General features: G+C 41.9%; 2 protein-coding genes and 1 pseudogene across 31 annotated transcripts in view; 2 read left to right on the top strand and 1 right to left on the bottom strand.

Annotated features, from left to right (window-relative positions):
* KLHL3 (kelch like family member 3) overlaps positions 1-25,202 on the top strand; it is a 317,329-nt gene that overhangs the window by 106,556 nt on the left and 185,571 nt on the right. For all 23 annotated transcript variants that reach the window (XR_011389740.1, XM_070076153.1, XM_070076145.1 and 20 more), the window contains one exon: positions 22,716-22,858. The gene's annotated coding sequence lies outside the window, so the exon portion shown is untranslated. The remainder of the gene's footprint in view (positions 1-22,715; positions 22,859-25,202) is intronic.
* On the top strand, positions 9,646-10,141 carry LOC100343795 (10 kDa heat shock protein, mitochondrial pseudogene; annotated as a pseudogene).
* The window catches only part of NPY6R (neuropeptide Y/peptide YY Y6 receptor), a 47,351-nt gene continuing 37,401 nt past the window's right edge, over positions 15,253-25,202 (bottom strand). For 5 of the 8 annotated variants that reach the window (XM_070074993.1, XM_070074992.1, XM_070074991.1 and 2 more), the window contains 2 exons: positions 24,282-24,538; positions 15,253-16,796 (listed from right to left, as the gene is read on the bottom strand). In XM_070074993.1, coding sequence (XP_069931094.1) covers positions 15,499-16,614 — 1,116 coding nt within the window. In that variant the 5' untranslated portion in view covers positions 16,615-16,796; positions 24,282-24,538 and the 3' untranslated portion in view covers positions 15,253-15,498. 8 annotated transcript variants of the gene reach the window in all.

Below are 25,202 nucleotides of genomic sequence, written 5' to 3'. Positions count from 1 at the left end.
ATTCCTTGCCTAGTCCCTTCTTAAATACTCTGGAGGCAGGTATAGAAAGAATAAAAGATCTAGGAAAAGGTCTCTGGAAATTCACAGTCTAGCTGAAAGGAACAGAGGCATCTACCTAAAACAGAGAACAGCAGACAGCAGGTAGTGATTGAAGGAAGACAGGTATGTCCTGTCCCCAACACGAGACAGCTTTTTACTTCTCCCTAGGGAAACACTATCTCAATCTCAAGAATGAGTTTGATTTGGAAACAGTTTGGGAAATGAGACCTGCTTTGCCTTTCTTGGTCCACTGGAAATACTCATCTTTGTCTTTGGTTTATTGCATGAGTATTTATTGTATGGGTGACAGACATCACATATTAGGATTTTAGGAATTACTGAACATGTCAGTCTTGAAAGACTTCCTCTCACCAACCTTACCTAGTTTGTTTCCTCGTCTGTTTTGCCTGATGATAATTTACAGGTCTGTTATGTAAAATTGTTTTTTCCTTTGATAGTAACTCTGCCTTTAGTAACTTTAAAAAAAGATTTGTTTATTTATTTGAAAGTCATAGTTACAGAGAAAGGAAGAGAGAGATATCTTCCATCCGCTGGTTCACTCTCCAGATAGCCACAATGGCCACGGCTGTGCTGGGCTGAAGCCAGGAGTGAGGAACTTCATCTTGGTTTCCCACATGGGTACAGGGGCCCAAACACTTTGGGCCATCTTTCATTGCTTTTTCAGGTACATTAGCAAAGAGCTAACCCAGTGGTTGAAAGATCTCTGTCTCTCTCCCTTTCTCTTTCTGTCATTTTGCCTTTCAAATAGATAAAAAGAAATATTAAAACTTCTTAAAATAAAAATAAGTTAGTGACATAGTAGACATGTTAATTAATTTGATTTAACCATTTCACTATATATATATATATAAATATATATCACAATACATTGTACGGTGTAAATGAAAACAATTTAAATTTTAATTTAGTTATTTGAGAAGCAGGGAGACACACAGAGAAACAGAAACCATCTGCTGGTTCACTCTCTGAATGTCCAGAAATGTTGGAAGTAGGCTGGGACTCGATCCAAAGTCTCCCATGTAGCTGACCGTGAGCTCAGCAATTGTCACTTTTGCAGCTGGGGTCTGTATTAGCAGGATGCAGGAACTGGGATCTCAAACAGAACTGAATCTAGGCACTCTTGATATGGAATGCAGGTATCTTAATCTCTAGACCAAACTTGTGCTGTTAAATATATACAATTTTTATTTGTCAACTATACTGTAATAAAAAAAAAACTTCAAAACCAAGACCATGATTCCCTCTCTGGTATATCATAAACCTTTAAAGCCTCAACATGATTGTAAAATTACTTGAAAGCTTAGTAGAGTTTAATATATTTTTCTTGATTTATTATTCTTCAAACAGAGATTGACTTTTGATTAGGTTGATGAACTACACTGTTTTTCCTCAGCAATTGTTTTGAGTGGAGGCTTCGTTTTACATCAAGCTATTTATGCTTTTTTCATATCATATATTCTACTGAAGAATAATATGCACCATCCATTTTTCCCCACAAACCTTTTACTTAAGGAATACAAACTTAATGCATTTCATAAATATAACTTGAGGAATATAGTGATTTCTTCCCACTGTACCCACCTTCCCACCCCTTTTCCTCCTCTTTCTCCTATTCCCATTCTTACTTTTTACTATTAACTATTTTCAATTAACTTTATACATGTATGATTAACTCTATACTAAGTAAAGAGTTAAATTGTATGAAAAAAAAAAAGCTTTTCCTCAACAGTTGAAACCAGGACTATTCAAAGTCATTGCATCTTGCAGTGTTAATTTCACTTCACCTTTTAGGTGCTTTATTAGTTATCACAGATCAGGGAGCACATATGGTATTTGTCCTTTTGGGATTGGCTTATGATGTTTTCCAGTTTCATCCATGTTGTAAATGATGGGATTTCATTTTTTTTAAACTGCTGTGCATTATTCCAAGGTGTATATTTCCCATAATTTCTTTATCCGGTCTTCAGTTTATGGGCATTTGGGTTGATTCCATATCTTAGCTGTTGTGACTTCAACTGCAGAAAACATGGGGGTACAGATAACTCTTTCATTTCCCTTGGGTTTATTTCCAAGAGTGGGATGGCTAGGTCATATGGTACAGCTATATTCAGATTTCTGAGCTATCTTCATACTGTCTTCCGCAGTGGCTGTACCAGTTTACATACCCACCAATAGTGGATCAGGGTACCTTTTTCCCCACTTTGTCACCAGCATTTGTTGTTTATAGATTTCTGTATGAAAGCCATTCTAACTTGGGTGAGGTGAAACCTCACTGTGGTTTTGATTCACATTTCCCTGATGGCTAGTGATCCTGAGCATTTTTCATGTGACTGTTGGCCACTTGGATTTCCTCCTTTGAAAAATGTCTGTTTAGAGGCTGGTACTATGGCATAGAAGGTAAAGCTGCCACCTGCAGTACAGGCATCCCATATGGGTACCAGTTCAAGTCCTGGTTACTCTACTTCTGATCCATCTCTCTACTATGGCCTGGGAAAGCAGTAGAAGATGGTCCAAATCCTTGGGCCCCTGTACCTCAGTGGAAGATCTAGAAGAAGCTCGCAGCTCCTGGCTTCAGATCAGCACAGTTGTGGCCATTGCAGCCATCTGGAGAGTGAACTAGTGGATGGAAGACCTCTCTCCCTCGCTCTCTCTCTCTGCCTCTGCCTCTGTTACTCTGCCTTTCAAATAAATAAATAAAACTTTTTTTTTAAAAAAGATGCCTGTTTAAATGCTTTGTCCATTTCTTAACTGAGTTGTTTATTTTGTTGTTAAGTTTCTTGATCTCTATATAATCTGGTTATTAACTTTAAAAAAAAATTTTTTTTTTGACAGGCAGAGTGGACAGTGAGAGAGAGAGACAGAGAGAAAGGTCTTCCTTTGCCGTTGGTTCACCCTCCAATGGCCGCCACAGATGGCATGCTGCAGCCGGCGCACCACGCTGATCCGAAGGTGGGAGCCAGGTGCTTATCCTGGTCTCCCATGGGGTGCAGGGCCCAAGCACTTGGGCCATCCTCCACTGCACTCCCAGGCCACAGCAGAGAGCTGGCCTGGAAGAGGGGCAACCAGGACAGAATCCGGCACCCTGACCAGGACTAGAACCCGGGGTGCTGGCGCCGCAGGCGGAGGATTAGCCTGTTGAGCCATGGCGCTGGCCAGTTATTAATCTTTTATCAGTTGCTTCTCAATTCGATGTAATCCCATTTACAAATTTTGGCTTTGATTGTCTGTGTCTCTGAGGTCTTTTCCAAGAACTCTTGGCCTATGCTAGTGTCTTGCATGGTTTACCTAATGTTCTCTAATAATTTGATGGTATCACGTAATAGATTTAGGTCTTTAATCCATTTTGAGTGGATTTTTGTGTAAGGTGTAAGGTAGAGGTCTTGCTTCATATTTCTGCATGTGGAGATCCAGTTTTTCCAGCACCGTTTATTGAAGAGACTCTGCTTGCTCCAGGGATTGATTTTAGCTCTTTATCAAAGATAAGTTGGTTATAGATGTGTGGGTTGATTTCTGGCATTTCTGTTCTGTTCCATTAATCTATCCATCTGTTTTTGTACTAGTATCAGGCTGTTTTGATTATAATAGCCCTGTAGAATGTCTTGAAATCTGGTATTGTGATGCCTCTGGCTTTGTTTTCGTTATATAAGATTTCTTTAGCTATTCAGGGTCTTTTGTGTTTCCATATGAATTTCAGTGACTTTTTTTCTAGATCTAAGAATTCCATGGTATTTTGATTGGTATTGCATGGAATCTGTAAATTGCTTTTGGTAGTATGGGCATTTTGATGATATTGATTCTTCCAATCCATGAACATGGAAGATTTTTCCATTTTTTTGTAGCTTCTATTTCTTTCTTTAATGTTTTATACTTGTCATCAGAGAGATCTTTGATATCTTTGATTAAATTTATTCCAAAGTATTTGATTTTTTTTGTAGCTATTGTGAATTGGATTCATCTTAGAAGTTCTTTCTCATCTGTGGCATTGTGTGTACAAAGGCTATTGATTTTTGTGTGTTGATTTTATACGCTGCCACTTTACCAAACTCTTTTATGAGTTTCAGTAGTCTGTTAATGGAGTCATTCGGATCCCCTATATATAGAATCATGTCGTCTGCAGATATGGATAGTTTGACTTCTTCCTTCCTAATTTGTAACCCTTTGATTTCTTTTTCTTCCCTAACAGCTCTGGCTAAAACTTTCAAGACTATAATGAATAGCAATGGTGGCCGGTGCCGTGGCTCAACAGGCTAATCCTCTGCCTGTGGCGCCGGCACCGGGCAGTGGAGGATAGCCCAAGTGCTTGGACCCTGTACCCGCATGGGAGACCAGGAGGAAGCACCAGGCTCCTGGCTTCGGATCAGTGCAGTGCGCGGCCATAGCGGCCATTTGGGGGGAGTTGACCTTTCTCTCTTTGTCTCTCTCTCTCTCTCTCTCTAACTCTGCCTATCAAAAAAAAATATATATACATATATATATATATTTACCATGTTTTCGAGATTCTTGAGTTGTTGATTTCCAACTTCATTTTGTTGTGGTCAGAGAAGATGCATGGTATGATTTTGATTTTTTTCCATTTTCTGACCTAGCATGTGATCTATCTTAGAAAAAGTTCGATGCACTAGTGAGAAGAATGTTTATTCTGCTTCTGAAGGATGAAAAGTTCTGTAGATAACTGTTAGGTCCATTTGGCTTATTTGTCGATTAACTGTTGCTTCCTTGCTGATTTTCTGTCTGGTTGATCTGTTCGTTGCTGAAAGTAGAGTACTAAAGCCCCCCATTACTGTTGAATTGAAGTCTATGTCTCTGTTTAGATCCATTAACATTTCTTTTAAATATCCAGGTGCCCTGTAATTAGGTACATATATTTTTACAATAGTCACCTCTTCCTGTTGAATTGATCCCTTAATCTTTACATACTGCCCTTCTTTATGTCTTTTAACAGTTTTTATGTAAAAGTCTTTTTGTCTGGCCAGCAACGCGGCTCACTAGGCTAATCCTCTGCCTTGCGGCGCCGGCACACCAAGTTCTAGTCCTGGTTGGGGCGCCAGATTTTGTCCCGGTTGCTCCTCTTCCAGGCCAGCTCTCTGCTGTGGCCAGGGAGTGCAGTGGAGGATGGCCCAAGTCCTTGGGCCCTGCACCCCATGGGAGACCAGGATAAGTACCTGGCTCCTGCCATCGGATCAGTGCGGTGCACTGGCCGTGGCGGCCATTGGAGGGTGAACCAATGGCAAAGGAAGACCTTTCTCTGTCTCTCTCTCTCACTGTCCACTCCGCCTGTCAAAAAACAAACAAACAAACAAACAAGTCTATTTTGCCTGATATTAGAATGGCATGATGTTAGAATGGCTACACCAGCTCTTTTGGTTTCTATTAGTATGGGACCTCTTTTTCCATCCTTTCACTTTCAGACTGCATGTATCTTTGTTGGTGAGATGTGTTTCTTATAGGCAGCAAATAGATTTTTTTAACTTTTATTTAGTAAATATAAATTTCCAAAATACAGATTATGGATTACAATGGCTTTTTCCCTCCCATAACTTCCCTCCCACCTGCAACCCTCCCATCTCCTGTTCCCTCTCCCATTCCATTCACATCAAGATTCATTTTCAATTATCTTTATATACAGAAGATCAATTTAGTATATATTAAGTAAAGATTTCATCAGTTTGCACCCACACGGAACATAAAGTGTAAAATACTGTTTCAGTACTAGTTATAGCATTACTTCACATTGGACAACACATTAAGGACAGAGATCCTACATGAGGAGTAACTGCACAGTGACTCCTGTTGTTGACTTAACAAATTGACACTCTTGTTTATGGCATCAGTAATCTCCCTAGGCTCTTGTCATGAGTTGCCAAGGCTATGGAAGCCTTTTGAGTTTGCTGATTTCTATCTTATTTAGACAAGATCATAGTGAAAGTGGAAGTTATCTCCTCCCCTCAGAGAAAGGTACCTCCTTCTTTGATGGCCCGTTCTTTCTACTGGGATCTCACTCGCAGAGATCTTTCATTTAGGTCCTTCTTTTTTTTTTTTTTTTTTTTTGCCCCAGAGTGTCTTGGCTTTCCATGCCTAAAATACTCTCATGGGCTCTTCAGCCAGATCGGAATGCCTTAAGGGCTGATTCTGAGGCCAGAGTGCTGTTTAGGGCATCTGCCATTCTATGAGTCTGCTGTGTATCCCGCTTCCCATGTTGGATCGTTCTCTCCCTTTTTTATTCTATCAGTTAGTATTAGCAGACACTATTCTTGTTTATGTGATCCCTTTGACTCTTAGACCTATCAGTATGATCAATTGTGAACTGAAATTGATCACTTGGACTAGTGAGATGGCATTGGTATATGCCACCTTGATGGGGTTGTATTGGAATTCCCTGGCACATTTCTATCTCCACCATTTGGGGCAAGTCAGCTTGAGCATTTCCCAATTGTACATCTCTTCCCTCTCTTATTCCCACTCTTATATTTAACAGAGATCACTTTTCAGTTAAATTTAAACACCTAAGAATAATTGTGTGTTAATTACAGAGTTCAACCAATAGTATTAAGTAGAACAAAAAAATACTAAAAGGGATAAAGTATTAAATTGTATATCAACAGTCGGGACAAGGGGTGATCAAGTCACTGTTTCTCGTAGTGTGCTGAGAGAATTAAGGGTTTTGTTTTTTAATGTAGTCAACCAGTCTGTGTCTTTTAACTGGAGAGTTGAAGCCATTTACAATCAAGGTGACTACTGATAAATAATGACTTGTTCCTGCCGCTTTTCCATAAATATTCCTATTGTTTACTTTGGATTCCCTTTGTACTTTTACTGGGAGATTTTCTACCTCACCTTATTTCATAGTGATGACCATGTATTTGGGTTTCTGTGTGTAGCACATCCTTAAGCGTCTTTTGTAAGGTTGAATGAGTGGTGACAAATTCTTTTTTTTTTTTTAAAGATTTATTTATTTACTTGAAAGTCAGTATTACACAGAGAGAGAAGAGAGGCAGAGAGTGGGGGTGGGAGTGTCTTCCATTTGCTGGTTCATTCCCCATTTGGCCGCAATGGCTGGAGCTGTGTCAATCCAAAGTCAGGAGCCAGGAGCTTCTTCTGGGTCTTCCACGTGGGTGCAGGGGCCCAAGGACTTGGGCCATCTTCCACTGCTTTCCAAGGCCATAGCAGAGAGCTGGATTGGAAGTGGAGCAGCTGGGACTCAAACTGGCACCCATATGAAATTCTGGCACTGTAGGCAGTGGCTTTACCCATAATGCCACAGTGCCAGCCCTGAAAAATTCTTTCAATTTCTATTTGTTTTGGAAGGTCTTTATTTTACCTTCATTCAGAAATGAGAGCTTTGCAGGATACAGTATTCTGGGTTGACAGTTTTTTTCTCCCTTTTTTCTTTTAAGATTTGTTTTATTTATTTGAAAAACAGAGTTGAGAGAGAGAGAGAGAGAATCTTCCATATACTGCTTCACTCCCCAGATGGCTGCAGTGGCCAGAACTGCGCTGATCTGAAGTCAAGAGCCAGGAGGTTCTTCCAGGTCTCCCACACTGGGGCAGGGGCCCAAATACTTGGGCCATCCTTTACTGCTTTCAAAGGCCATAGCAGAGAGCTGGATCAGAAGTAGAACAGTCAGGACTTGAACTGGCACCCATATGGGATACTGTGATACTGATGCTGCAGGCTAGGGCTTTAACCCACTGTACCACAGGCCTGGCCCCAATTTTTTTCTCTTAAAACCCTGCCTGTCAAAAAATTAAAAAAAAAACCAAAAACTTGGAATGTATCTCACCATTCTCTCCCAGCCTGTAGAGTTTTTGATGAGAAATCAGTTGTGAGTCTAACTGGAATTCCTCTGAAAGTAATCTGACATTTCTCTTGCACACATTTTAGAATCTTTTCTTTATGTTTTGCTGTGAAGTGTTTGACTGCAATGTGTTGTGGTGAAGATCTTTTCTGGTCATGTTATTAGGAGTTCTATGTACTTCCTGTACTTGGGCATCCCTTTCTTTCTTCCAATTAGGGAAGTTTTCTGTAATTATTTCACTAAAAAAGCCTTGTATTCCATTCCCTCTTTCAACACATTCAGGAACTCTTAAGACCCGTATGTTGTGTTGTTTGAGAGAATCCCATAAATCTCTCCAACAATGTGTTTTAGTTTTCTAATTTCTTCTTCTTCTTCTTTTTTTTTTTTTTTTTTGGTCTGACTGTAAAATTTCCAGAGATTTTTCTTCTAACTTGGATATTCTTTCTTCTGTGTCACTGAGTCTGTTCTTAAGGCTTTCCACCATATTTTTTTGTTCTGTTGAATTCTTCATTTCCAATATTTTCTTTTGATTTATCTTTAAAATTTCAATATTTTGGGGAAATTTTTCATTCATGTCATGTATGGATTTCTTTAGTTCATGAATTTCCTTCTGATTACTTCTAAGTAATCCCATGATCAATTTTTTGAATTCTGTTTCTGGCATTTTGTCAATGTCTTCATCTTCACGTTCTAGTATTGAAGTGTTGTGTTCTTTTCTGAGTGTCATGTTGTCTTCCTTATTCTTGTTTCTTGAATTGCTGTGTTTATTATTAGGCATTTGCGGTGATGCTTGTTGTTGTTGTTTTTCCCTGTGATGGCTTTTTTCTTTGGACTATGCCTCTGTGGGTTAGTTGAGTGTCTGCTATTTCAGTGAATACCCAGAGGCGTATGCTGGGTGTAGTCAGGGAGCTCTGTTCTGTGCTACAGAGTGAGGAGAGTGTTCAAGGTGACACCCAAGTTGGGCATGGTAAATCTCTTTTTTTTTCATCAGAGGAGAGGTTTGTTCTGCTCTGTTTGCCTATTTTCACGCTCACCTCCTCTCCTCAAAGGAGACCAATGCCTGAGCACTAGCCCCAGTGTGTATAGTATTCGTCCATGCTGCCACAAGAACCACAGAAAGGATCAGTGCAGTCCTTGGAGTGAGCACAGATCCCCAGATCCCGCAGCAGTGACCCTCACCAGGGAATCAGGGAGCCTTGAGCATGTAGAGCCACCCACAGTGACTCCCAAAGTTCCAGCCACACCCTGCACCCTCCCACACAGCCACAGTGTTTTCACACAAACCTGGCATACAAGCCTCCCACAGTCAGGAGCACCCAGTCCCTTGTCAGTTCTCCCAGCCAGTCTCAGGCGTCTCATCTCGGCTGGTTGCTGGGTACGTGGACACGAACGAACAACTTGGCCCTGCTGTTTATCCATAAATATTGCTATTGTTTACTTTGGATTTCCTTTGTACTTTTACAGGGAGATTTTTCTGCCTTCACCTTATTTTGTAGTGATGACCATGGTTCTGTGTGTAATACATCCTTAAGCATCTTTTGTAAGGCTGGTTGAATGGTGACAAATTCTTTCAATTTCTGTTTGTTATAGAAGGTCTTTATTTCATCTTCATTCATAAATGAGAGCTTTGCAGGGTACAGTATTCTGAGTTGTCATTTTTTTTTCTCTTAAGACTTGGAGGGGGGCGGGCGCGGGCCGAGCGCGCGTGCACGGTGCCTAGCCTTTTCACGTGTCCTGAGGGTCAGGCTGCGGGTCTCTCCTTGGAGCGGCACGAGAGCGGAGCAAAAGCTGCGGCGCTGGGACCATGGCAGGACAGGCATTTAGGAAGTTTCTTCCGCTCTTTGACCGCATCTTGGTGGAGAGGAGCGCCGCGGAAACAGTAACCAAAGGAGGCATTATGCTCCCTGAAAAATCTCAAGGAAAAGTATTGCAAGCAACGGTAGTAGCTGTTGGATCAGGCTCTAAAGGAAAGGGTGGAGAGATTCAACCAGTTAGTGTGAAAGTTGGAGATAAAGTTCTTCTTCCAGAATATGGAGGCACTAAAGTAGTTCTAGACGACAAGGATTATTTTCTATTTAGAGATGGTGACATTCTTGGAAAATATGTAGATTGAAATCTCTGAAACAGCATCACATGAAGCTTCCCATTCCATTGAAGTTCTGAAATCTTTTCATCATGTAAATAATTTCCATGTCTCTTTTATAATAAACTAATGCTATCTAAAACAATGAAAAAAAAAAAAAGACTTGGAATATATTTCTCCTAGCCTGTAGGGTTTCTGGTAAGTCAGCTGTGAGTCTAATTGGAGATCCCCTGAAAGTAATCTGACTTTGCTCTTGTGCACATTTTATAATCTTTTCTTTATGTTTTGCTGTGGAGAGTTTGTCTATAATGTGTCATGGTAAGGATCTTTTCTGGTCATGTCTATTAGTTCTATGTGTTTCCAGTACTTGGACGTCTCTTTCTTTCTTTCTCCAAATTAGGGACATTTTCTGTAATTAATTTCACTAAAAAGACTTTCTAATCCATTCTCTTTTTCCATCCCTTCAGGAACTCCTCTAAGACCCATACGTCGGGTCATTTGATTGATAGTATCCCATAGATCTCTGACACTGTTTTTTAGTTTTCTAATTTCTTCTTCTTCTTCTCCTTTTTTTTTTGGGGGGGGGGTTGTCTGACTGTAAAATTTCCAGAGATTTTTCTTCTAACTAGGATATTCTTTCCTCTGCCTCACCAACTCTGTTCTTAAGGCTTTCCACCATTGCAATGGCTCTCACATGCCCTGAGCATGTGGAGCCTCCCACAGTGACTGTCCAAAGACCCAGCCACACCCTGCGCCTTCCCACTCAGCCATAGTGCTCCTAGCACACAAGACTCCCACATTCACGAGCACCCAGACCCCTTTCAATTCTCCCAGCTGTACTCAAGGCATCTCAGCTGGTTGCTAGATGCATGGACATGAGCTGATGCAGCTGTTACAGATGTCCAAAATGGCACCCACCTTCTCTGGGCTAGTTACGGGATGCCAGTGCCAGGTGGTCGGGGAGAGAGAAACGTGCCTCTCCTCTTTTCCCGTTAGATTGGCAGGTACACTGTTCCCCACTGGGCTCCAAGCCAGACTCATGCCAGGCTCTTCCCACAGCTTTACTGCCAGTGGCTAGGGCTGCTGCAGTCTGATCTCACCTCACTCTCACAAAGTTGATGCTGAGGCTCTCGGCTGCTGGATTCCTGAGTTGTATGCATCCACACCCTCCACGTAGGCCCACAGTATGCCTCTGATTTGTGTGGAGTTTCCTCTGCTGTTTTCACCCTAACTCTTCCTGGACATAGCACTCGCTCCACTTTTTTTAAACTGTCTTCCCCTAGACTAGTGCAGTAAGCTCCCTCCCTATTCCACCGCTTGAAAGCTCATCACACCATCTACCTTTAAACCACATTTACGTATTCTTCATTTTCAATAATTTTTGATGCTAATTCTCTACCTTTGCATTGTCTAGGTAGTACTACTGGGAACCTTTTAGGAATACGGAGAGAAAAAAACTCAGGAGACTTGTTGCAAGGTTGTGTTAGCATTTTCTCTTTCCACTCTGGCTCACTGGACAGACTCACCCAGGATAGTTGAGGGCATAGATGGGACAGTTATTCATCCCACCAATGGTCTTCTAGTCTTGAAACTTTTAAAGGCAAGATGCATTATTCTCATTGCAAAATAATTTGAGGTCAGGAGATAGAAGATTTTGAGAGTACTGGCTAGAGGAATCTGTTTCTAGGGCTATCTGGCATATGTCATGAAGCTCCAGTGTTAAATTTCTAAGAAGAGACTACAGGCCCAGCTGGCAACTGGGGAGCAGCAAAAGAGAGCATGAGCCCTCATGTCATTCACCAGGTGCCTTGGTGATAGACAACTGATGCAGACCGCCCACAAATACTGCAAAAACGGAAGAAATAAGGCTGGTTTTCCTGAAGTCTTTCCTGAAACCATGTTTCCTCATCTATAAGTTTTAGCTCATCTGAGCCCCCATAACCCTTGGTTTATGTCTCTGTTGTACCTTCTCCAGTAGCTGTTTATGGACATGTGTTCTCCTGTCTGTCAGAATGTAAGCCCCCTGGGGTGGAAGATCTCTGTGTCTTTGTCTCTCTCTGTAACTCTGCCTTTCAAATAAATTCCTTAAAAAATAGAAGGTATGGCCGGCGCCGCGGCTCAATAGGCTAATCCTCCGCCTAGCGGCGCCGGCACACCGGGTTCTAGTCCCGGTCGGGGCGCCGGATTCTGTCCCGGTTGCCCCTCTTCCAGGCCAGCCCTCTGCTGTGGCCAGGGAGTGCAGTGGAGGATGGCCCAGGTGCTTGGGCCCTGCACCCCATGGGAGACCAGGAAAAGCACCTGGCTCCTGCCATCGGATCAGCGTGGTGCGCCGGCCGCAGCGCGCCGGCCGCGGCGGCCATTGGAGGGTGAACCAACGGCAAAGGAAGATCTTTCTCTCTGTCTCTCTCTCTCACTGTCCACTCTGCCTATCAAAAAAAAAAAAAAAATTAAAAAATAGAAGGTACGCTGCCTAAAGATAAAAGTATGTGTGAAAGATGCATTTAATTCGTACTTTTTTGAGATAAAAATAAATACAAGAAAGACTGCTGTTGCTAGTTGTACCATTAGTGACTTTAAAAAGTATTTATTTTAAAGATAGACAGAGTGCTTCCATCTACTGGTTCACTTCCCAAATGCCTACAGTGGTCCCATACTGTGGCTCAAATTGGGAGCCAGGAACTCAATCCAGGTCTCCCACCTTGTTAACAGGAACGTAATCACTTAAGCCATCACTGTCGCCTCCCAGGGTCTGCTCTAGTAGGAGGCAGAAATAAACACTAACTAGCATCTTAGCAGCTAGGCCAAATGCCTGCTGCCCGTCCCCCACTATTAGTGACTTATTTTATTAGTGGTCAAGGAGAGTTTAAAACAAAAACTAAATAGTTTCACAGAGGGAAATTGCTGTTACTAGGGAGCCAGAAAGAACACCATAATACTGAGTTACATATTGGAGATCTCTTCTGAATGTTCATTGAATGTGGAGTTGGGGTTAGAGGGAACTGGGGTGTATGCGTGTAGCTGAGGGAGAGAGTGGTGTAAGTTTGATGCCCTTTCCTGCTTTCAGTGGTTTGATCAGGATCATTTTAGTGATGGAAACTAGAATCAATAGTTTTTTTAAACTACATAAAGTAAACATCACATTGGATCAGAAGATAGAAAGGTTATCTGGGAGACTGCTTCCTGAGCTGCAGCCTTCTACCTTTGGGGTTCCAAACTGACACCATTTGAAGGTGAAGTTTAGATCAGAGTATTTGCCACTAATACTGTGAGAATCTTATTTCGTTTGGGTGTCTTGCAGTGCTTTTGTTGTTCATTGATCCCAAAATGATAGAGAATAGAAATCCTGAAGAGAATGAAAAAAGAGGGAAAGAATGAGGAAGTGGGGTGCATATCTCAGGAGGGTAAAATGTGAAGGCTAATGTGCAAGGAAGAAAATGCTAGAAAAATCACAGGTATTCAAACATCACCTTTTATTCAAAAGAAAACACACTTACATTTAAAACATACATATAAGCTGCAGCTCAATTTAATAGGTGTTAGGGAGGTTTATCTAAGTAAGTGACAAAGCTGATCATGATTTAGTAAAAGCTGCTGAGCTAGTGGCTATTTGAACAGTAGCATAGTATCCTTCTCAGTTCAGAAGATTCTTTTATGTATTCTTATCTATTCATATATATATATATATATATATATATGTATATGAGAGAGAGATTTATTTTTCATTCTCCAGTTCCCTCCTCAAATGTCCACAATGGCTCGGTCTGGGCCAGGCTGAAGTCAAGAGGTTGCAACTCAGTTCAGGTCTCGCTCTTGGGTGGCAGGGACCCAGGTACAGGAGCCATTACCTGCTGCCTTCAAATATGCACATTACTGGCAAGCTGGAATTGGAAGCAGAGCCAGGACTCCAACCCAGGTACTCTGATTAAGGGATGTAGGCATCCTAAGGGATGTCTTTTAAGTGCTGTACCAAATGCCCATCCTGGGGGATCTTTTAACAATGTTTCATTTGCAAAATACATGAGAGATTTAAAAAAATCTGGAACTAATTATAAAGGTATTATTAGTGAAGTCACTTGGACCCAGTGAGTAATAATGACCTCTACTTAATGTACATAATTAGGGATAAAAAGCCAGTTTGTAATGAAATCTGTGTGTATATTGGCCATTAATATGTTAAAGTGACTTCTAACATTGGAGTGCTAATAAGTTTGTGTCCAGTTTTAGTAATGTTAATAGCATTGTTAGTGAAGAAAATGAACTGTTATAAACTAGAGTGTGACTCAGGCATGGGAATTAATTATAATTACAATACCTAGTTTAAATATTAGGTTAAAACCATCACTTCAGCTTTAATGCAAACCTAAATTATTTTGTTAACTAATAAGTTATGATGGTGGCGTTCTGACTTGACTAATTAATTGAACAGTTACATTGTTGAACATTACAGTTTTGATACCTGAAAGTGGCACTGTTTCAGTGCTAAAGAGGTGTACATACTTCTTTGCATATCGTTTATAATAACTCTCATGGATAGTCCATTGGCTAATAGGAATTTTGTTTTCTAACCACCACTGCTGCTTCACTCTCACACTCGTTCTCTACCACAAATGATGGCAGCTAGGTTGTTGGAGTTATTAGACTTATTCTCTTATTTTTTTTTATTTATTTATTTTTTTTTGACAGGCAGAGTGGACAGTGAGAGAGAGAGACAGAGAGAAAGGTCTTCCTTTGCCGTTGGTTCACCCTCCAGTGGCCGCCGCGGCTGGCGCGCTGCGGCCGGCACACCGCGCTGATCCGATGGCAGGAGCCAGGAGCCAGGTGCTTTTCCTGGTCTCCCATGGGGTGCAGGGCCCAAGCACCTGGGCCATCCTCCACTGCACTCCCTGGCCACAGCAGAGAGCTGGCCTGGAAGAGGAGCAACCGGGACAGAATCCGGCGCCCCGACCGGGACTAGAACCCGGTGTGCCGGCGCCGCTAGGCGGAGGATTAGCCTAGTGAGCCGCGGCGCCGGCCTAGACTTATTCTCTTAAAAAGGTGTGGTAAGGGGCCGCTGCCGTGGCGCACTAGGTTAATCCTCCGCCTGCGGCGCCGGCATCCCAAATAGGCGCTAGTTCTAGTCCCAGTTGGTTTTCTTCCAATCCAGCTCCTTACTGTGGCCTGGGAAAGCAGTGGAGGATGGCCTAAGTGCTCGGTCCCTGCACCTGCATGGGAGACCGGGAAGAAGCTCCTGGCTTCGGATTGACGCAGCTCTAGGTGTTGCGGCCATTTGGGAAGTGATCCAATGGAAGGAAGACCTTTCTCTCTGTCTCTGTGTCTGTCTGTCTGTCTCTCTCTCTCTCACTGTCTGTAAATCTACCTGTCAAATAAATAAATAAAATCTTTAAAAAAAAAAAAGGTTTTGGTTGGATGGGTCAGACAGACAGGCTTAGCCAAAAACAAAATGTGTATAAAGTTGGTATGTTCTTGGTTCTGCCTTCATTTTGTTTCTTGTCCTATCCACTGCCATTACCTTTCCGTGTCCCAGTGAGGAAGGGCATTAGTGTTAAGTGTTAGCAATTTTTATATACCTGCTGGTATATGAGCCACTCTTAAAGATCCCTTGGATTCATCTGTGTGCAGAGTGGAGATGGCAATATTTTCATATCTTTCCCGAAGTGCAAAGCACAAGCAGTGGTGAATAAGCACCACCAGATCTTTCTGGAAATTTCTGTTCAGAAATCCATAAAAGAGAGGGTTTATGCATGTGGAAACCATAGCAACCAAGTGGCATATTGCAAACACCAGATCATGGTGGCAGCTCATCAGCACCTCATGATACCAGTCAAAGATAACATTGAAGGTGTTCAGGGGCAGCCAGCAGGCTGCAAAAGTCACAACGATGGAGATCAGCATTGTGTTGATTCTCTTGTTCTCAGTGAGCCGGCTTTCATTTTCCCTCCTTCTGTCTATTTTGCTGTTTCTCTTGTGGAGGCAGATAACAATCTTCAGGTAGCAGATGAACATGAAGCCCAGCGGGACAAAATACTGGAGCATAATCAAGGAGGTGGAATAGAGGAGCTGGTTTGTCTTGGAGGGCCAGTGCTCTACACAGACTACATGGTGACTGTAGAGGTCAGTGGGGAGAGAGAGGTTGCGGAAGGGCTCATCAGTGAGGTGGTAGGAAAGCAACAAGGGAATGGACAACAGAAGGGAGAAGAGCCAAATCAGCATGATGCCCCAGTAAGCGTGGGATGCACTTGGCTTCCAGCCACGGGGGTTCACAATCAGCTGATATCTTTCAATAGCAATTAATACAAGTGAGAAAATAGACACAGAGATGGAGACACTCTGTACATAGGAGGTGAGTTTGCACATGGTGTTCCCAAATATCCAGCGATCCATCAGAGTGTAAATAGCAGTAAAAGGGATGCACATGACACACACCAAGATGTCAGAGAGGGAGAGGTTGGCAATCAGTATGTTGGTGACATTCTGAGCTTCTCTCTGCTTCTTAAAGATGATGGTGATGAGAGAGAGGTTTCCACAAATGCCCATGATTAAAACCACAGTATAGGCAATGAGTAATAGGAGTAAGGCTAGAGAAGGGGATTGACAGGATTCAAAGTAAAAAAATGCTGAGCTGTTGCTCTTTGCACTGGTTTTATTAGATGCTGGGTCATTGAGGGAAACTTCCATTATTTCAGGATTCTGAGAAATTTCCTAAACTCTCTTGTATTATGAGTGGATATTTTGGCCATCAGTTCCTGGGAAGCACCTTTCTCTGAGGCTTCCAATGAGTAACTAGTAGGGTTTAATCTTCTCTGGTTTCTGTCTGGGTTTGATGGAAACACATGAATGGTTTGAGCACTCTTGAGACCCTAGAAAATTAAACAGAATTAAACAGAAACCAAAATATTAATGCAGGTTCTTAGCAATATGGACTGTTCTGTATGTAGAACAATGTCTCTGAGAGGATATAGGCAGATATCTAGAGATTCTCTGTACCTTTACCCTCATCTCAGGGTGTTTTATTTGTCCAGTCAGTATGATCTGTCAAGCTGGTGAAGTAGGCATATAACAACATTCTGTTGACTGTATTAGGCAACCCAAATACATGTTCCCATGCCCCTAAGCTGCCATCCCCCACTTTTTTAGGACCATCTGGGCATGCACCCACCTGCTCAAATGGACTATAAAAGTCTTAGGGTAGGGATTGTGCTGTGAAGGCTAGAATACTGTTTGCGATTGAGTTCTTTTTTTATTTTTTTGACAGGCAGAGTGGACAGTGAGAAAGAGAGAGACAGAGAGAAAGGTCTTCCTTTTGCCGTTGGTTCATCCTCCAATGGCCGCCGCGGCCGGTGCGCTGAGGGTGGCACACCGCGCTGAGCCGATGGCAGGAGCGAGGTGCTTTTCCTGGTCTCCCATGGGGTGCAGGGCCCAAGCACCTGGGCCATCCTCCACTGCACTCCCTGGCCACAGCAGAGAGCTTGCCTGGAAGAGGGGCAACCAGGACAGAATCCAGCACCCCGACCGGGACTAGAACCCTGTGTGCCGGCGCTGCAAGGCGGAGGATTAGCCTATTGAGCCACAGTGCCGGCCACGATTGAGTTCTTCTGTGGCTTGAATGTCTGTATCTCTTCCAAAGTTCATGTTCTAACTTAATCTCCAGTGCATCAGTATTAAGAGGTAGGATGTTTGGGAGATGATTAGCCCAGGAGAGATATGCCCTCATGAATGGATTTGTGCCTTAAAATAAGTACGTGAAGAGGCTGGCGCCGCGGCTCACTAGGCTAATCCTCCGGCTTGCAGCACCGGCACACCGGGTTCTAGTCCCAGTCGGGGCACCGGATTCTGTCCCGGTTGCTCCTCTTCCAGGCAAGCTCTCTGCTGTGGCCAGGGAGTGCAGTGGAGGATGGCCCAAGTGCTTGGGCCCTACACCCCATGGGAGACCAGGAGAAGCACCTGGCTCCTGCCTTCGGATCAGTGCGGTGCACTGGGCGCAGCGCACCGACCGCAGCGGCCACTGGAGGGTGAACCAACGGCAAAGGAAGACCTTTCTCTCTGTCTCTCTCTCTCACTGTCCACTCTGCCTGTCAAAAAATAAAAAATAAGTACGTGAAGAGACATTCTGTCCCTTCTACTACATGAGGACACAACATTTGTTTCCTCTGAAGAATGCAGCAACAAGGTGCCATGCTGGAGGCAGTCACTAAACCTGCCAGCATTTTAATTGTGTACTTCCCAGCCTCCAGACCTGTAAGAAATAAATTTAGACTGTTTATGAATTTCCTAGGCTGTGGTACAATTTGTTGTAATAGCACAGATCGATCAAGACAGCTTCCAGTTGGAGAACTGATATCCCTAAGTACTTTAATATGAGTCAATTGTCTTTTTTCCTTATCTTTTTTTTTTTTTTTTTTTTTTAACTTGTGGAATGGGATGAGTAAGCTTTTTCTAGGCAGGCATTTTGGTGCAGTGGTTCATCTACCACGTACCATATTGGAAAGTGCCTCTGCTTCCCATTCAGCTTCTTGCTAATGCATCCTGAGAGGTAGCAGATGATGGATTAAATACTTGAGTCGTTGCCACCTACACGGGAGACCTGGATGGAGTTCTGGACTTCTGGCTTTGACCTGGTCCAGCCCTGGCTGTTGCAAGCAGTTAAGGAGAGAACTAGTAGATAGAAGATGGATCTCTTTGTCTCTGTAAGTCTGTCTGAGTTATTGTGAAGATTAAATAAGATCATGCAGCTAAATTTGTCCTTCATCTGATTGTAGAGCACATAGCAGATACTTAGTATATGTGTGTTGAATAACATTTGCCAGCTTCACTGCCCAGAGCTAGGCTATAGCCTACACTAGTATATGCCTTCTCCTCTTTTTTTTTTTTTTTTTTTTTTTTTTGACAGGCAGAGTGGACAGTGAGAGAGAGAGACAGAGAGAAAGGTCTTCCTTTGCCGCTGGTTCACCCTCCAATGGCCACCACGGCCGGCGCGCTGCGGCCGGCACACCACGCTGAGCCAAAGGCAGGAGCCAGGTACTTATCCTGGTCTCCCGTGGGGTGCAGGGCCCAAGTACTTGGGCCATCCTCCACTGCACTCCCTGGCCACAGCAGAGAGCTGGCCTGGAAGAGGGGCAACCGGGACAGAATCCGGCACCCCAACCGGGACTAGAACCCGGTATGCCGTCGCCACAAGGCCGAGGATTAGCCTAGTGAGCCGCGGCGCGGGCCGCCTTCTCTTTTTACATTTTCTGCTTTCTGAGGTTGAAGTCATACCTTGTATATGTAGATTCTGGATATATTACTCAGCTTCTGGACATCAAAGCAAGTGCTTAGTATGCTATTTCCCAGAATTAACTTTATTAGAATTATTCTTCCAGGGGCTGGTGTTGTTTAAGTCCTGGCTGCTCCACTTCTGATCCACTTCTGATCTCTTACTGCACCTAGGAAAGCTGTGGAAGATGGCCCATAGAGCTTGAGCTTCTGTACCCGTGTGGGAAACCAGGATGAAGCTCCTGGCGTTGGCCTGGCCCAGCCATGGCCATTGCAGTCATTTGGGAAGTAAAACAGTAGATGTAACATTTCTCTCTCTCTTTCTCTCTCCCTCCCTTTCCTCTTTCTCCCTCACCCTCCTTACTTCTGCCCTCCTACCCCATAATGCTCTCTTTCAAATGAATAAAACAAATATTTAAAAGAAAGCATTCCTTCAATTCTTGCTTCCTCCAGAAATTCTTCTAATGTCCAGGGAAATGGGGGCCCTAGTCCTATGGCTCATCGTAGCATAGGTGATCATTCAGTGGAATTGTTCATACCTGGATGTACATCCGGTGTGCTCTCCCTGCTGTTCTAAGTGCTGAGATTTCTGGCCCAAAGAGAACACATTGAAAGAGGGCAAATGGAAGGGGAAAAACCCAGCCTTCTCATCTTGGTTTATTATTTAAGAATTTGAGGAAAACAGCATAAATAATACTTTTAAAGGAAGCTGAGCAGTCGGAATGAAAGAGGACAGACTCTTATTTGCTGTTTGAAATTACATTGGCCTGTTGCATTCTTCCTGAGTTCAAAGGCTTAGCAGATTCTCATTGGAAAGAAATCATTGTAAAAATACTTATGTCTGCCACGGTTTCAACAACAGATGCCACAATGAGGAAGACCATAAAAATATTGTAGATGATAGAAACTTTTGATAAGACAGTTCATTTTATAAAGAAAGACCCAAGGGACTTATCTGTGGCTTAGATGTGATGTAGTGATAAGGAGAAATAGCAAAGCCTATAAACAGTGTTATTCAGAAAGAAGGCATGGTTAGGACTTGGATGATCCAGGCATTTAACAGATGTAGATTTCACAGATACTGGCCACAGAGAAACTCAAGACATATTTAAGCTTCTTAGGAACATTGTGAGACTAGAACTATAAATGAGCAATAAATGCTTTGCTTGCTAATTAGAGGCCTCCCACCAAGCAAACTACTTGGAAGAGGAAAGGACTGAAAAGGAAAAAGAAAATAGTTACTACTATGTAGATTGTTTGGCATGCTAGAATGAGCAATAGACTTGCTGTCAGGAGATGTATCCCACTGCCACCTAGCTGTTTGGTCCTGGGCAAGTTCACTTTCCTTCTTTTGATCTCAATTTCTTCATCTTTTAAATGAAATTGAAGAATGGCTTCACTTTCACATTTTGTTACAAAGGCCAATGGAATTTGGAATAATATATTTAAAACATTTTATAAAAAATACTGAAAATTGAAGTGCTCACTATTATTATTCTCGAATGTGTCAGACATTGTTTTTAAAGATGTATTTATTTGAAAGTCAGAGTTAGAGGCAGAAGCAGAGAGAGAGAGAGAGAGAGAGAGAGAGAGAGAGTGAGAGAGAGGTGTTCCATGAGCCGGCTGACTCCCCAAATGGCTGCAACAGCAGGAGCTGCGCTGATCCAATGCCAGGAGCCTGGAGCTTCTTCCAGGTCTCCTACATGGATCCACCCAAGGACTTGGGCCATCTTCTACTGCTTTCCCAGGCCATAGCAGAGAGCAGGATGGGAAGTGGAGCAGCTGGGAATCGAACTGGTGTTCATGTGGGATGCTGGCAGTGCAGGTGGCGGCTTTACCCACGCCACAGCGCTGGCCCTGTGTCAGACATTTTGACTGAATTGATCTAACCCCTATCCTCCAAAGAACCAATAGTACTTTTTTTTTTTTTATCTGCTATACTATTTCTTCTTCTTGTTTGTGTGTGTGTGTGTGTGTGTGTGTGTATGTTTTTAAAAAGATTTATTTATTTGAAAGGCAGAGGAAGAGAGACAAAGATCTTCCATGCACTGGAGCCTGGAACTCCTAGGTCTCCCACATGTGTGGCAGGCACCCAAGCACTTGGGCCACCTTCCACTGACTTCTCAGGTAGATTAGCAGAAAGTGGAACAACTGGGATACAAACAACCTAGCACTCATATGACATGTCAGCATTGTAGGCAGCGGCTTAAGCCACAATGCCAGCCATTCTATACTGATTATATTATTTATTTTTCCAAAACCAAGTTTGTTGGGAAGGAACTGGGGTTATTATAATTCCATTTCATATAGAAACTAAAATACAGAAAGCTCTAAGACCTTAGCTAAAGTCAAACAAAATCAGTTGTCTTGTAGGTTTTTTTTCTTCCTAGCTCTTACTGTCTACAATAAAGAAATGCTTCCTATGAATCCTACAAAGTTAGTTTGAATAACAATCTTCTCTTGACATCTGAATTCAAGAGTTTTTTTGCGGAGTTCCTAGCAGAATGGTAATAAGGTGGGAATAAACAGTGGGATGCCTGTACTGCCCATTTCTGGTGAACTGGGTGTTTTCATAGTAGCTGGAGATTGATTGTCATCCTGCCACAGTGGGTCAGCTTTCTTGTAAGCTGATTATTACAAAGTACAAGTAAGCTCTGCAGCCATAAATTCTTGTAGAGGTTTGGAACCCGGGAGAACCAGAAGAAGGATGATTGGGCCTCATCTAGGAGGAAATGGAAGGGGAGTAAGGGAATTAACATTATCCAGTGCCCTCCATGCTCTACAAAGGTTAATGGGAATATCTCCAAATATGGGTTTTAAATTGAGATTTACACTTTACATAATTGGTAACTGTTAAGATTGTTAAACCCTGCTATCTGAAAGCAAAGCCCTGATTCATAAAAAATTCTTGGGATACATTTCTGTTTTAGGAAACTTCATCTTTGCTTTGCTGGGTTGGAAATGACCCAGGGATGTAGGATCTCAAACTACCAAGTGACATTTTGTTAAAAAATATGAGTAGCATTTACAAAAGTAGATAATCTTTAACCTTTATTGTGATTGTGTCTAGCTTGTGAGGTACCTGCCTTGAACTGGTTCCAGTTATGTGTTTTAATGCAAAAGTATATTATATTATTGATGTTTTGTGTTTAAAAGTTTCAAGATGAACAAAATAAGAGCCTTACTCTTCCAAAGTGTCTGTGTGCGTAGTTATTTTTTAATCTGAATGTCATTTTGTTAGTGTGTGCCTTTAGTCTTGTCTTTTTATTCATATGGTTTTTTGGCGGAGGGGGATGGTGGGAAAGGGTGGGGGTAGATTTGTGTGTCTGTCCTTGAGTCCATCTTTTGCTTCTTTACTTTGGCTATCTTCTCTTTCTTTCTAACTGTCTTATTCTCTACTCTGTCTTCCTTTGATTGTCCATAACATAGAGATATTAAAGCGTATTTTAGATTATTTGGTACTGTGCTGCTTTAACCTGGAAGAGACTCTAAAGGTCTTCTAATACACTCCTCTTGTTTGATAGATTTTAGTTACTGGCAGAACAGCAACCAGAACCTAAGTCTCCTGGCTCCCAGAGTTCTATGTTCTTCCCACTATTTTCTGCTGCCTCCTGTTAGATGTTTTTTGAATAAAGATCTGGATTTCTTGTTCCTAATTTAAAAGCAGGTGAGTAGAACAGTTTAAAATTTCTTTTATGTTTAAAAAAATATCTAATGTAACTTCAGAGTATGTGGCCTTGGACAATGTGAAGTTTTGCACACTTCTTACCTCCCAAGTATGTATATGAGGGCCCAAAATAGGACAGGATCACACTGCAAACGTCCCCCGGACTCTAAATCTCCAGGAATATAGATTCTATGCTTGTGCTAATACAAATAAAATGTTACACTAGTTTAGAGCTGTATGATTTTCAAAGTACTGCCTAGTTAATTAATTAATTCATGTGCTGACAAGGTGGTCTGTCTTGATCTTTACAGCAGCCCTGTGCTCAAGATAGGAGTGATACTTTAATTCTGATTTTACAAAGATGGGAACCAAGATTCAGTGATTTGCTCATGGTTGCATAGTCAGTAGCAAAATCAGGACTAGAACTTCTGCTTTCTAAACTGTATACAAAAGAATATTTCTGGTTTATATATATTTGGTCATTTTCCTTTTTTCTTATTTCATTTTAAAAAATAAATCAGATGCATAATTTTTGCTCCATTAGTGCAAATAAAACTAGAATTTCAGAAAAGACACATTAGAGAGCTTACCCTGAGAACCAAGTACTACATTTTGAAAACAGCATCAAAGAAACAAGTAACTCATCTCTCACAGCCTTATTAAAAAGTGTAGTTGGCCTGGTTATTCAACATCATACCTCTTTATTCCATTCAACTAGTCACCCATTCCAAAAAATAAAATTTTATGTCTATTACAGAAGTATATGCTGTCTTAGAAGACTTGAAGGTTACATTTGATACATTCATTCTTTTATTATGTATACTTTGTGTTTTTGTTGTTGTATATGCTTTATTTGGTTTTTGTTTGTTTCTCAAACAAACAAATTTGACCATTTCCTAAGCCCATAGAAAGTATTAGTGGAAAAATATACACATTTCCCAAAGCCACTCTTAAAATCAGGCCAACACAGATCATCTGAATTGGCTTTAATTGTCTTTGAGGGTTAAAAACTGAATTTGCCATTTTAGGGATGTTGAGGTCTTCAGTTCTTTAAAATAACATTGAATCAAATGCATCAAGAAAGGAGAGCTCCACTCTGCCAGTGAAAATAATTATACAATCTTTTAAAATTTATTTACTAACAGATAAAAGTAATCAAAACCCCACTGTGCTAATAGATTTGGGGTGTTTTTTGATAATTTTCTTAAAATTATAAAGCTGTAGGGATTTCAGATCACATAAGTGAAAACATAACAGAAGTAATTAGGCCCCAAAACACTGAAATTCCACTTTTTAATGATCTTCACAAATTTTAAAGACTTGCTTTTTTAACATGAGATGCACATTTGAAAAGGTCATTTGCAAATCTTAAGGGTTTTTTGTTTGTGTTAGCATTTTAGAGGTTTGTTTCCCACTTTCTTACCTGTTGGAAATTTTTGGCTCTATTGCTGTTTTCCGCTTTCAGGTGTTTTCTTTCTTCATTTCCATTTAAGAACTTGTTTCTCTGCTGAAGGACGACTTGTAAACCGTTTCTCCAAGTTGCGGCATCCCCTTTCCCTTCTTGGCTTATTTATTCACGAAGAACCCTACAGCTCTTATTTCCGAAGCTATTCCCTGGGGCTGGAATTATCACACAGAGTATAGCTCTGGATTCCGGCGCCGCTGAAAGCTGCTGAAGAGCTGGAAGGGAGGAGCCAGAAATCTCAGCAGTACTCATATTGGAAGGAGCCGTTTAAAAGATGGTTTCAAAAAGTCACTTTCAATCATCTTGTAGAGATGATGAGAGTGCATCTTGAAAATCTACAGAATTTTCTGGCATATATATATGTATATATTCATACAAAAATAAACTTTGCCCTAATCAACCATTTGATTTAAATAGTTCTGAAAATTATTAGTCAACATTAACAGTTTTAGAAAATTTACTGTTCATTAAAAGATGGGTTTTCTTTTAAATTTTTCTACTAGTTATGAGATTAACAAAAATGCTTTTATTTATTTATTTTTACTTATTTGACAGATAGAGTTATAGATAGTGAGAGAGAGAGACAGAGAGAAAGGTCTTCCTTCCATTGGTTCACTCCTCAAATGGCCGCCACGGCCGGCGCTGCACCGATCCGAAGCCAGGAGCCAGGTGCTTCTTCCTGGTCTCCCATGTGGGTGCAGGGCCCAAGCACCTGGGCCATCCTCCACTACCTTCCCGCTCCACAGCAGAGAGCTGGACTGGAAGAGGAGCAACAGGGACTAAAATCCGGTGCCCATATGGGATGCCGGCGCCACAGGTGGAGGATTAACCAAGTGAGCCACTGTGCCAGCCCCAAAAATACTTTCAAATTTGAAGTTA

This window comes from Oryctolagus cuniculus, chromosome 6 (genome assembly GCF_964237555.1).
Source record: "Oryctolagus cuniculus chromosome 6, mOryCun1.1, whole genome shotgun sequence".
Classification (NCBI taxonomy): domain Eukaryota; kingdom Metazoa; phylum Chordata; class Mammalia; order Lagomorpha; family Leporidae; genus Oryctolagus; species Oryctolagus cuniculus.
Note: the sequence above shows the minus strand (reverse complement) of the source record. Positions and strands in the feature narration are given on the sequence as shown.